General features: G+C 41.7%; 1 protein-coding gene and 1 pseudogene across 2 annotated transcripts; both read right to left on the reverse strand.

Moving 5' to 3' along the window:
- Positions 1 to 38: 38 nt before the first annotated feature.
- Positions 39 to 11,224, reverse strand: Cfap68 (cilia and flagella associated protein 68). 2 transcript variants are annotated; one of them, XM_052760193.1, is made up of 5 exons: positions 11,111 to 11,224; positions 7,465 to 7,695; positions 6,542 to 6,608; positions 6,199 to 6,325; positions 39 to 167 (listed from the first exon to the last, which is right to left on the reverse strand). In XM_052760193.1, exons 1-5 carry the CDS (start codon positions 11,153 to 11,155, stop codon positions 50 to 52), a joined length of 588 nt encoding a protein of 195 aa, XP_052616153.1. In that variant the 5' UTR covers positions 11,156 to 11,224; the 3' UTR covers positions 39 to 49. The 2 variants fall into 2 exon arrangements, with proteins under 2 accessions (XP_052616153.1, XP_052616148.1); XM_052760188.1 differs by lacking the exon at positions 11,111 to 11,224 and adding an exon at positions 8,880 to 9,083.
- On the reverse strand, positions 10,131 to 11,102 carry LOC128123963 (ubiquitin-conjugating enzyme E2 L3-like; annotated as a pseudogene).
- Positions 11,225 to 11,286: the final 62 nt, after the last annotated feature.

Genomic DNA, 11,286 nt, shown 5'->3' on the forward strand with positions numbered 1-11,286 from the left:
GCTTTAAATAAATCTACAAACGTAACGGATCTAACTCTCCATCTATGATTCAGGGGACTCCAAGGACTTTTGGGTCAGAATGACTGGCAGCACTTCCTAGTGGTACAAACCCAGGCGAGTCATTCACCTTCCCTGGTCTTCTGGTCTTCTCTCTGCAACACTCTGTACTGTTAGGGATAGATTAAGGAGGAAAAACAAAACAAAACAAAACAGGTGATGCCCGGCCAAGTCCAAGGAATATCAGTTCCTCTAGAGAGAAGAGCTCTGGCTAACCCCACATCAAAGGCTCTAGTGCATCTCTGAAATTAATTACCTCACCAGGGAGACATGGTGACCTTAGTGTGACCTGACAAGGGCTATCAGCTAACTCACAGGACAGTAAATAGGACATGGGTGCTAATCATCAAACAAGCCTCTTAGGTGTAGTGTAAAGGATTCAACAGCCCCCCCCATTTTCGATTTTTTTTTTTTTTTTTTTTTTTTTTGGCTTTTTCAAGACAGGATTTCTCCGTGTAGCCCTGGCTGTCCTGGAACTTGATTTGTAGACCAGGCTGGCCTTGAACTCAGAAATCTGCCTGCCTCTGCCTACCAAGGGCTGAGATTAAAGGCCTGTGTCACCATGCCTAGCCAAGTTTCAAGTCTCTATAGATTCATACTGATTTCCTTATTAAAACAAAACAGACAGACAAAAAACACAACTCCCTAATAATCTGACATACCATGGTCTACTCAGAAAGCCCTTTTCTTTAAAGTCATAATCAATTTCTGTGTCTGTGCAGCAATCAATATCGGTTGCATAAGGAAATGCTATTATTCCTTTTTTGGTCTAGCCAATGACAAGATTTGTCCCAGAATTTATTATACACCCTTTCAAGCCATGTGTGCACAGCTACAGGTGGTTCAAATAAAGCAAATTCCTTTTGTCTGCAGTGATTGACTTGAAAGGGCTGTGACCCAATTATGGTAAGAGATACAGTAAGGGGGGCTACTTGAAATGCTTCTAGGAACTATTTTTTTTTTTTTTTTTTGGTTTTTCGAGACAGGGTTTCTCTGCGTAGCTTTGCGCCTTTCCTGGAACTCACTTGGTAGCCCAGGCTGGCCTCGAACTCACAGAGATCCGCCTGGCTCTGCCTCCCGAGTGCTGGGATTAAAGGCGTGCGCCACCACCGCCCGGCCAGGAACTATTTTTAAACTATGAAAGAGTGCCGAGGGGCTAGCTCAGGGGTAGAGTTCTTGTTTAGTATGTGTGATTGTGTGATGTCCTAGTTCCCACCCTTGACATTGCAAAAATAAAAACAGAACACTAAGAAAAAGTTGAGATGAGAGAAAGGTAGAAAAAGGAGAGGTGTGCGTGTGCGTGCGTGTGTGTGTGTGTGTGTGTGTGTGTGTGTGTGTGTGTGTGTGTGTATGAGGGAGGGGGGAAGAGAGATGGGGAGGAGACACTGGGATGAATGCCTACTTTGAATGTAGACGAAATTTTGGAGATGGATACTGACTGAAATTCTTTGTCTCTGTATGTGTGCCGTGTGTGTGTGTGTGTGTGTGTGTGTGTGTGTGTGTGTGTGTGTGTGTAGGTCAGAGGTTGATGGTGTTGTTCTCCACCTTATTTTTGTTTGTGTGTCCGTGTGTTCATGTGAACATTTGTGTACATAAGTGAGGGTGTGCATATGCCACGGTGCATGTGTGTCAGTCAGAGATCAACCTCAGGTCCTTGCTTTCCACCTTGTTTGAGATGAGTTCCTTGTTTTGTCCACCATGCACTCCAGGCTAGCTAGCCTTCTAGCTTCCTGGGATTCTTCTGTCTTTGCCCCTGCCTTTACTATGGGACCTCCAGGATCATAGACACATGTGCTGTGTTTGGCTTTACTTGGGTTCTGAGCATTTGAACTAGGTCCTTACTCCTGCACAGCAAATGCTTTCTCCACAGGTCACTGAATTGTCTCTCCAGCCAAGGTCTCTCACTGAACCTTTAGCTCACAGATTAGGCAGGATTGGCTGTCCAACAAGCTCCAGGGATGCTCTTTTCTCCTCCTCTCCAGGGTTGAGATGTACATCACTGTCTTTTTTTTTAAACTGTACATGTTGAGGACTTGACTTAGTGAAGCAAACAATTTACTGAATAAGTCACTGACTAAAATTTTAAGACAGAATTGCTAAGATTCCATTTACATATGATTTAGTCATTTAACTGTACAGTGTACTCTCAATAATACATTCATAGATTTGAACATCTATCCTACAGTCAGTTTTAGACTTTACTGTAGAAGATCCCATATCCCTCGGCTCTAGGCAACCATATGTCTATTTACTTACTGATTTGCCTGATATGGACACTTGCTAATAATGTAATCTTTAACATGTGGCCCTTTGTGACTAGCTTATATATCTTTTTGAGATTTTAAATATGTGTATATACATATATAAATACATGTACATTTTCTATACATACATAAATGGTTTTTGAGACAGGGTTTCCCTGTGTAGTCCTGACTGTCCTGAATCTCACTCTTAGACTAGGCTGGCCGCAACTCAGAAATAAACCTGCCAGTGCCTCTTGAGTGCTGGGATTAAAGGCATGTGTCACCACACACAGTTGATATTTTAAATATATTTTTATTTTATGTGTCTGAGTGTTTACCTGAATATATGTCTTCTATACACCACATGTATGCAGTGCCCATGGAGGCCAGAAAAGGGTACTGGATCCCCTGGGACTGGCGATATATAGACAGTTGTGAACTGCAAAGTGGATGCTGGGAATTGAACCTGGGTTGTCTAGAAGAGCAGCCAGTGCTCTTAATGGCTGAGACACATCTCCAGGCCCCACCCCTTTTAAACCTGGTATAACATTTTCAAGGTTCAGTCATGCTGTTGTCTACATCAAATAATATTTTACTGAATAGATACGCCAGATTTTATCCTTCATCAGCTGCTGGACTTTGTTTATTTGTCCAACATCAGTTGCTGTTTCTACTGTTTAATTATTATGGAGACTGCTGCTATTAACATATTTTACATTAATTTTGTAATTGTTTTCAATTCCTTGTGGCATAAATGTAATTGGACTTTTTGGTCATAGGATTATTCCACATTAATTTTTAAAACATGGTGCTTTTTCTTTGTATTATATCTAATGAGGTATCTGATGGCTTGTATTTGTATCTGTTTTGGTTTTTTTTTTTTTTTAGATTTATTTATTATGTATACAGTGTTCTGTCTGGTTGCCAGAAGAGAGCACCAGATCTCATTACAGATGGTTGTGAGCCACCATGTGGTTGCTGGGAATTGAACTCAGGACCTCTGGAAGAGCAGCCAGGGCTCTTAACCTGAGCCATCTCTCCAGCCCCTGTTTTGGTTTTAGTGCTGGAGATAGAACTACAGGTATGCTAAGCACTCACTTTAACACTGAGTTATCCTTGCCTCTTCCTTATTCTCAATGGTTTATTAAAGTTAGCAAGACATACATGGTGGGAGTGTGAATTTAGAAAGAGAACAGCATGAAGTGCCCCGGTATTTTGGTCTGATTGGAGAACTGGGTATATGAGAGGGAATATGGGGAATGAAGCAGCATTTATTTGGAAGGCAACAGAAGCCAATGAACGGATTAAATCAAGTGAGTGGAATGAACAATCTAGTATTTTAAAATTTACTATATGGAAATATGGTGATGGAAGAGTAGAAAGTAAACGGGAAATAAGGGCATCAGAAAGGTATTTCTGCAAACTAGAATTAGGAATGTGACAATGTCAGGTACAGCTGGGGGGTGGTGGCGGCGGCGGCGGCGGTGGTGGTGGCGGCGGCGCGCACCTTTAATCCCAGCACTCGGGAGGCAGAGGCAGGTGGATCTCTGTGAGTTTGAGGCCAGCCTGGTCTACAGAGTGAGTTCCAGGACAGCCAGGGATAGACAGAGAAACCCTGTCTCAAAAGACAAAAAACTAACAAACAAACAAAAGGTCAGGTACAGTGAAATGTAGTGTAAATGTTATGCCTGCCCAAGAGAATTTAGATACATTCCTAGTGATTGACATTCTGAGCAAGAGGAGGGGGCCATGATCACATCTGATATTGGACTCTACTCTCAAGATTCTGACCAATGCCCATTTAGAACAGATGTAAAAGATACAAAGTAGAGACAGAACTATAATTTACAAAGATATAATCTGTCAAAATAAACAAAGGAATAAACTCCAGGAAAATAGAGTTCAAACAAAGTCTGCAAGATAAAAATCTATGTATAAAGTTCTGTTCTAGTTCTCCATTCCTACGTTTTAAATTAGCCCACTAGTGGCCTAAAATAACAATTGTTCTATTAGACCTTGTTGTGTAGTGTAGGCACTGGCTAGGGCCACTTGGTGACACCCTAATGATTTACACACTGTTACCGAGTACCAAAGAGACTGGGTACCTTATTCCTGACACCTTGCCAGGTATTGAAAATACAGATGAAACAGAGAAATCCCAAGATACACATAATTTACCCAAAGAAGTTCTGAAGAAACAGATTATCTAAATAAGCACATTTCTGGAGTAAGGGGATTGAACCAGAAACCACAATATTACACTAAAGAAAAGCCTCCCCACATTTACCAACTTGAACTACCCACAATTCTCCCCACATTTACCAACTTGAACTACCCACAATTCTCTTCCAGTCTTCCCACTCACTGCTTTGCAAGCCCTCCCTCAAACCAGCGGCTTACTCCAGCATCTTTCTGAGCCACTGAGACCCCATGTCAAGTTGCTATTCCTTGTTGCTAGGCTCAGCACACTTAGCTTTATTTGATCCTTTGGTGCTCTTTGTGGAGGAGTTAACAATTGGTTGTCTCTCTATTATTATTATTATTATTATTTATACAGAAATTATTGAGATGAAACTGTATTCTTGAGATGTTCCAAAATTAAGTCAATATATTTAAAATTCTCTGTAATAATAGGGTCAGCTGTTCCTTTTCATAGTCCTCAGCTGGGCTTACTCAGTAAGGACACAGTAAAAACCCGCTATAACTGACTGACTTTGGGAATGCACCCAGCAACATCTAAGCCATGGCAGGGTTTTCAGACTTGCCACTGATGGAAAGCAGAGAGGAGCATTTACAGATGTGAAAGACATACATATGTAGACGAATTTCTAAATGGTCTTATTAAATAAAAAAACACGGAGCCAAATATAGGGGTGTAAGCTTTAGAGAGATCAGAGAAATAGGGAGAGCTGCCAGCCAACCTTACCTCACCAACTCTGCAGCTTCCAAATGCGAGCTACTTCCTATCCTACCCACACCTTTATTGCCTTGCTGTTCTGCCTTCTCATTGGCTATCTTAGCCCAGCTACCTCACTTCCTTGTCACTGCCTGTTTGTACAGACCTCCAGGTCTCTGTGGTTGGTACTGGGATTAAAGCGTGTGTCACCACATTTGGCTCTGTTCCCTAGCATGGCCTTGAACACACAGAGACCCTGCCTGATAAGTGATTGGATTAGGGGCATGTGCTGCATGACTCTGCTTACTTAAAATGGCTGGCCTTTTCCCCTATACCCCTACTGTTCTTTTTCAAATTCCTCCCCCATTAATTGTTATCACATAGATATTTGTGTATATAGTCTTAGGTGGGGTTTCTATTGCTGTGATAAAACACCATGAACAAAAGCAATTTGGAAAGGAAAGAATTTGTTTCAGTTTATACCTTTTAAATCCATCATCCAGGAAAGTCAGGGTAGGAAACTCAAGACAGAACACTGGAGGCAGGAAATGATGCAGAGGCCATGGAGGTGTACTGCTTACTGGCTTGCTCTCCTTGGCTTGCTCAGCCTGCTTTCTAGCATTCAAGACCACCAGGCCAGCAGTGGCACTGCCCCCTGTGGGATAGGCCCTCCTATATCAATCATTAATCAAGAAAATGCACTTACTACAGGCTTGCCTACAGGTCAACTGGATGGAGGTAATTTCACAATTAAAATTCCCTCTTCCCAGACATGTCTGTCTAGGTTTATGTTAAGTTGATAAAAACTCACCAGGACAGTTAGCGTAAATAGAAATAGAGATTTTGTTTGTTTGTTTGTCTTTTGGTGTCCTGTGCTTTATTTAGACAGAAATCATGTTTTGTGTTCCTTTCTACAGTCTACTTCAGAAAAAAGTGATGCTACTTTTTCTTGCTTAGATTCCTGGATCCTAAAATTGGGCCATGTTTGGATCATATACACACCAAGAGTAATGAGTAGGTAGAGGCTTTGAGTAGCTATTCATAAAAGTTGACTTTTCTGTGCATTTGTATTGAGGAGGATCCAGTTCAGGCTGATGTCCAGGGAACCAATGAGGCTCTCGCTTAAATCCTAAGGGAAGGAAAGATAAACGGGAACACAGTCAACAAGGAGTTTGTTTTTTTTTTTTTAACAGAGCTCATACTTATTTCTTAGTCTTGTCAAAACTGAGCCACTAGAGAAATTGTTCACTTATTTACACATTCATTTTCCTTTTGAGTTCCTTTCATCTGCCAGGAACTAAGATGTGTGCTAAGAGTTAAGAATTAGTAAGACAAGTCCACCTACTATGGGCTGATTGTGGCTTTTTGCTGTTGTAGCTTGCATCATATGTTGCTTCAAAGTAGTGTCCAAACTAGAAGGAAAAAGTGATAGCTTAAGAATACAGCCAGGGGGTGGTGGCACACACCTTTAATCCCAGTACTGGGAGGCCAGAGGCAAGCGGACCTCTATGAGTTCGAGGCCAACCTGGTCTACAGAGTGAATTCCCAGACAGCCAGGGCTACACACAGAGAAACCTTGTTTCAAAAAACAAAAAACAAAAAAAAAAAACAAAAGAATCTCATAGTTGGGGACTGGAGAGATGACTCCATGCTCAAGAGCACTGGTTGTTTTTCCAGAGGACCTGGGTTCAATTCCCAGCATCTACACGGCAGCTCACAACTATCTGTAATTCCAGTTCCAGGGGATCTGGCACTCTCATACAGACATACATGTGGGCAAAACACCAATGCACATAAAAACTAAGTAAGTCTTAAAACACACACACACACAAAGAATCCAGTCATCTATAGCTAACATCAAAAAGTAAGGGCCAGTGCAGCACGACTTTAATTGTTCCATCATTTGAGGTAGTCTAGAGGTTCATCTGTGATTAGACTGTCATACTTTCTAATCCATTGGCTGTTTGTTTAGGAGATGAAAGGGCAAGGCTCAGGTAAACAGGTAAACAACAAGCTCAGAGGAGAAGGTATTCTGAGTCAGAAGACAGCCCGCTTTCTGTAGATTAACAGGTGAAATCCAAACAAAACAAGAGAAAAAGCAATCTACTCATCATTTGATAACTTATGGGGAACACTGAATTTGACACTGAAGTGGGCTAGGTGATCCAGCTGAAGAATGAGCTCTCATAATACTAAATATAAACCTCTCACATGGCTCCTGGCATTTCTTCTAACAGAAAGTAACAAAAGAAGAGAAAGTTATCTTACCTGGGAAGGCAAGGGTTTAGGTTTTACAATATTCTTTAGGTCATATCTTTCCTGGTTCCAGTTGCCTATCAGAGTACGGTTTGAATAGGAATTCTCATTAGTGTTGCATCTCCATCCGTACTGAAAAAACTTGGACATGTTAGTCCAGTCTGTCCACACTTCACCATGACCATCAGCATAAATAAGGCTGCCATAGTGTGGGTTTCTGAGGAAACAGATAAGATTCTGTCTCTGGAAAAACAAAGAACATGAAAGCTTACTAAATAATGAGAGAGCAGAAAACACACTTGTTTCTACTTCTGCTTTACAGGGCCAAGTGTTAACATAAGCACACCTTAATAACACGCTAGGCTTTTGTCCAAATATAATTTATAAGGGCCTGATTCTTCCTCTTAAGGTGCATATACCCCTTGATCTATGTTGCAGAATATTATTTTAAGGTGTGTTACTTTTGTTTATGTTGCATTTATTTAACTCTGTGAATCTGTGTTACTTTGCCTGTCTAAAACAACTGATGGTTTCATAAAAAAATGAATGGCCAATAGTGAGGCAGGAGAAAGATCTAGGTGGGGCTTACAGGCAAAGAGGAGAAATAGGAGAACTCAGGGAGAGAGGAGAAAGAACTAGCCAGGGAAGGAGGAGGACATCAGGGGCCAGCCACCCAGCTACACAGCAAGCCATGGAGTAAGAGATTTACAGAAGAGAATGGGAATAGGCAAAAGGTAGACGGGATAATTTAAGAAAAGCTGGCAAGAAACAAGCCAAGCTAAGGCCAGACATTCATAATTAAGAATGAGCCTGTGTGTATGATTTATTTGGGAGCTGGGTGGCAGGCCCCCAAAAGAGTTACACCAACAACAGATCTATCATGTCAATCATCAGTAGTGGATGACTGACTATACAAATGCCACTGTCTCACATTGCTCGAAAAGACAGAAAACCTTTCAGCATCCCCAACACCGTATGAGCAATGAGCTAAATGTTGTAGTGATTTCAAGATGTAAGAGTTGAGGGTCTAAGGGTATTGCCACAGGGAGAATGAGAGGTGAAACGTTGAACAGTCAGACAACACAATGAATGATTAACAATAACTTCCTTTCCAGATCAGCTCAAATAAGCTAACACTCCTTCTACCTCACATAGAAGTTTTCTTCACATTGTTTACTTTATATTGGTCATAGGTTCAAGAACATGCAATATATTATCAACTGAAACCCACACTGTTAAGAACAGAATTTGTATTTTGTTCATGGTTGTATATATCCTTCCAACCAATAGTTACCATCCCAATCAATAGTTCTTTGCACATACCAGATGGGAAATGTCTATATTTTAAATTTTTGGCAAGCAATCAAAAGCCAAGCTTTTTTGTTACATAATAAGCCTGGTCCCTGGGCAAAGGAGTAAGATGATACCTGTGTTATCGATGAGAAACTTGATGGTGAATACAATGATTTGTTTGAATATCTCAGAGAGAAACAATAATCCTTATGTGGCCATTCCATATTCGTTAAAGATGTCTTCAAACCTGATCTTTCCAGTTCTCCAAACAAAGGAATACAGATCACCACAGACACATGGCCAATGGTCTGAGAAACACACCCCAACTGCCTTTTCACAGGCAGACAAAACCAATACTATAGCAATGAAGGATGAGATTGTAAGCAACTGCCCTCACATCATCTACCTTTGTGAAGATATGTGCATGCCTGTGCTGATGTCACCAAACAGCATGATGACTTGGGTAGCTGGACCCAGAAAGCCTAGTAGGCCTAGAGTTTAGAGGTGATGCTGTCCCTAGAGCTAGAATGACACACATTCACTTAGTTGTCTGAGACAGAAAACCAAGGCTGATTTTTGACTTTTCTTTTGGTATTCAGTCAGTCACTAAGTCTTGCTGATTTCTGAATCAGTCCACTACTTTTCATCTTCACTGCCAATTTCCAATTCAGACCACTGTCTCCTTTTGTCCCCTTTACTGTAAGGAGCTTCTTATCTGATTTCCTTGTCATCAATCTTATTCTTGTCTAATCCTTTCTCCATAGTAAAGTTGTTTTTGAAAACCAAAAAAATCACAGTGTCTTCCTATTTTAAATCTCTTAGTGGCTTTTGTTGTTGTTAGAACATCTGAATTTTTTTTTTTTGTTTTTTTGAGACAGGGTTTCTCTGTGTAGTTTTGGAGCCTGTCCTGGAACTCACTCTGTAGACCAGGCTGGCCTCGAACTCAGAGATCCGCCTGGCTCTGCCTCCCGAGTGCTGGGATTAAAGGCGTACGCCACCACTGCCCGGCCTGAATTTTTTTTTTTAAAGATTTTTATTTATTATTTATACAATGTTCTGCCTGCATGTATGCCTGCAAGCCAGAAGAGGGCACCAGATCTCATTACAGATGGTTGTGAGCCACCATGTGGTTGCTGGGAATTGAACTCAGGACCTCTGGCAGAGCAGCCAGTGCTCTTAACCTCTGAGCCATCTCTCCAGCCCGAACATCTGAATTTTTTAATCTGACTTTACTGGTTACCTAGACCATTTTTGATTAAGGAAACTGTAGAAAGCAAATGTCACAATCAAGCAACAGTTGGTGGCACTCATCAATTTCCCAGAGAGGCCTGCTTTTGGGGTATCTGAAGGCACTGATTGGGGTCTCTGATCAAACTTGCTGGGACTACTCATGGTAGCTTTTAGTCTACAGGTCACTTTCCCCCATGTTTCTTTGCAAATTCTCCAGCATTCTTCCAGAATTTGTTATGGTCCTTAGAGTGCTCTTTAGCTAGGTCAGCCTAGGGTGGGTCCTCGGGCTGGGGATCATTCATCAGTACTATGAGCAAATGAATTACTTCGTGGCTGTTTTCCGGTCTTCAGCTAATCACTGGCAGACAGACATGCGACATGCCCCCTCCCATCCATGTCAGGGTGACAGATCTTCGTTTTAAATGTGACCTTGGGTGGAAAGTTGATTTTTCTGAAGGCCACTTTATCAGGTGTATTCACTAGAACAACAAGCCCTTGCCAAATCAATAAATTTTAATTAGCTTCATCAACCTGGATGAAAGCTAGCAAAGCTTTTCATTTCATATTTTGAGACCTCTCCAAGCTTCTTCATCAGCCTCCTGCTGGCTGACATACTGGATTTTTAGTGGCTTTCTATATTCTCAGAATAAGGTTTAGGCTGTTATGGTTACAACACTCCACATAACCTGGCCACCTTTGAACTCTTCAGTGTCACTTGCCACTCTCTTACCGTGTTCAGCCAGTAATCACTGTTTTTTTTCATTATGCTTTTGTAAACAGTGTTCTTTCTGATTCCAATCCTTTTTATGTGGATAAAATGAACACCTGCCCCCACCTCCCATCAGCTTTCAACACAGGCTAACTTCAGGGAATCTATACCTCCCTTTCTCAACTTGGTAGTGTTTCCCCTTGTGTGCGCTTCATTGTGATCTGAATTCCTCCACTCGCGGTGGGTACACACACCCCATTATAACAGCGTTGCCTCTTTTGCTGTGTGCATTCGTTATCAGACAGTAGGCAGGCCACATCTAGTCCATCCACACACCTAACTGCTCTCACAGTGCCCTGGAACAAAACAGGCATTCAATGTTTTTGTGTTTGTTTGTTTCCCCTTGAAAATAGGATCTACAAGCACCTGGAGATACGTTGAGCAGTAGCTAAGAGAACAAGAGGTAGCCATTCAGGAGATGGTGGGTGCAGTTACAAAACCCTGTGCCTCTGGAACACGCAGGACTCGCCTCCCCGCCCCTCATTTAGTGACTGTTTTGTGACCTCAAGCAGGTGTGGCGAAGACGCTCAGGTCCGTCCTTG

The sequence above is a fragment of the Peromyscus californicus genome, unplaced genomic scaffold (genome assembly GCF_007827085.1).
Source record: "Peromyscus californicus insignis strain IS unplaced genomic scaffold, ASM782708v3 Scaffold_11__1_contigs__length_118956290, whole genome shotgun sequence".
Classification (NCBI taxonomy): domain Eukaryota; kingdom Metazoa; phylum Chordata; class Mammalia; order Rodentia; family Cricetidae; genus Peromyscus; species Peromyscus californicus.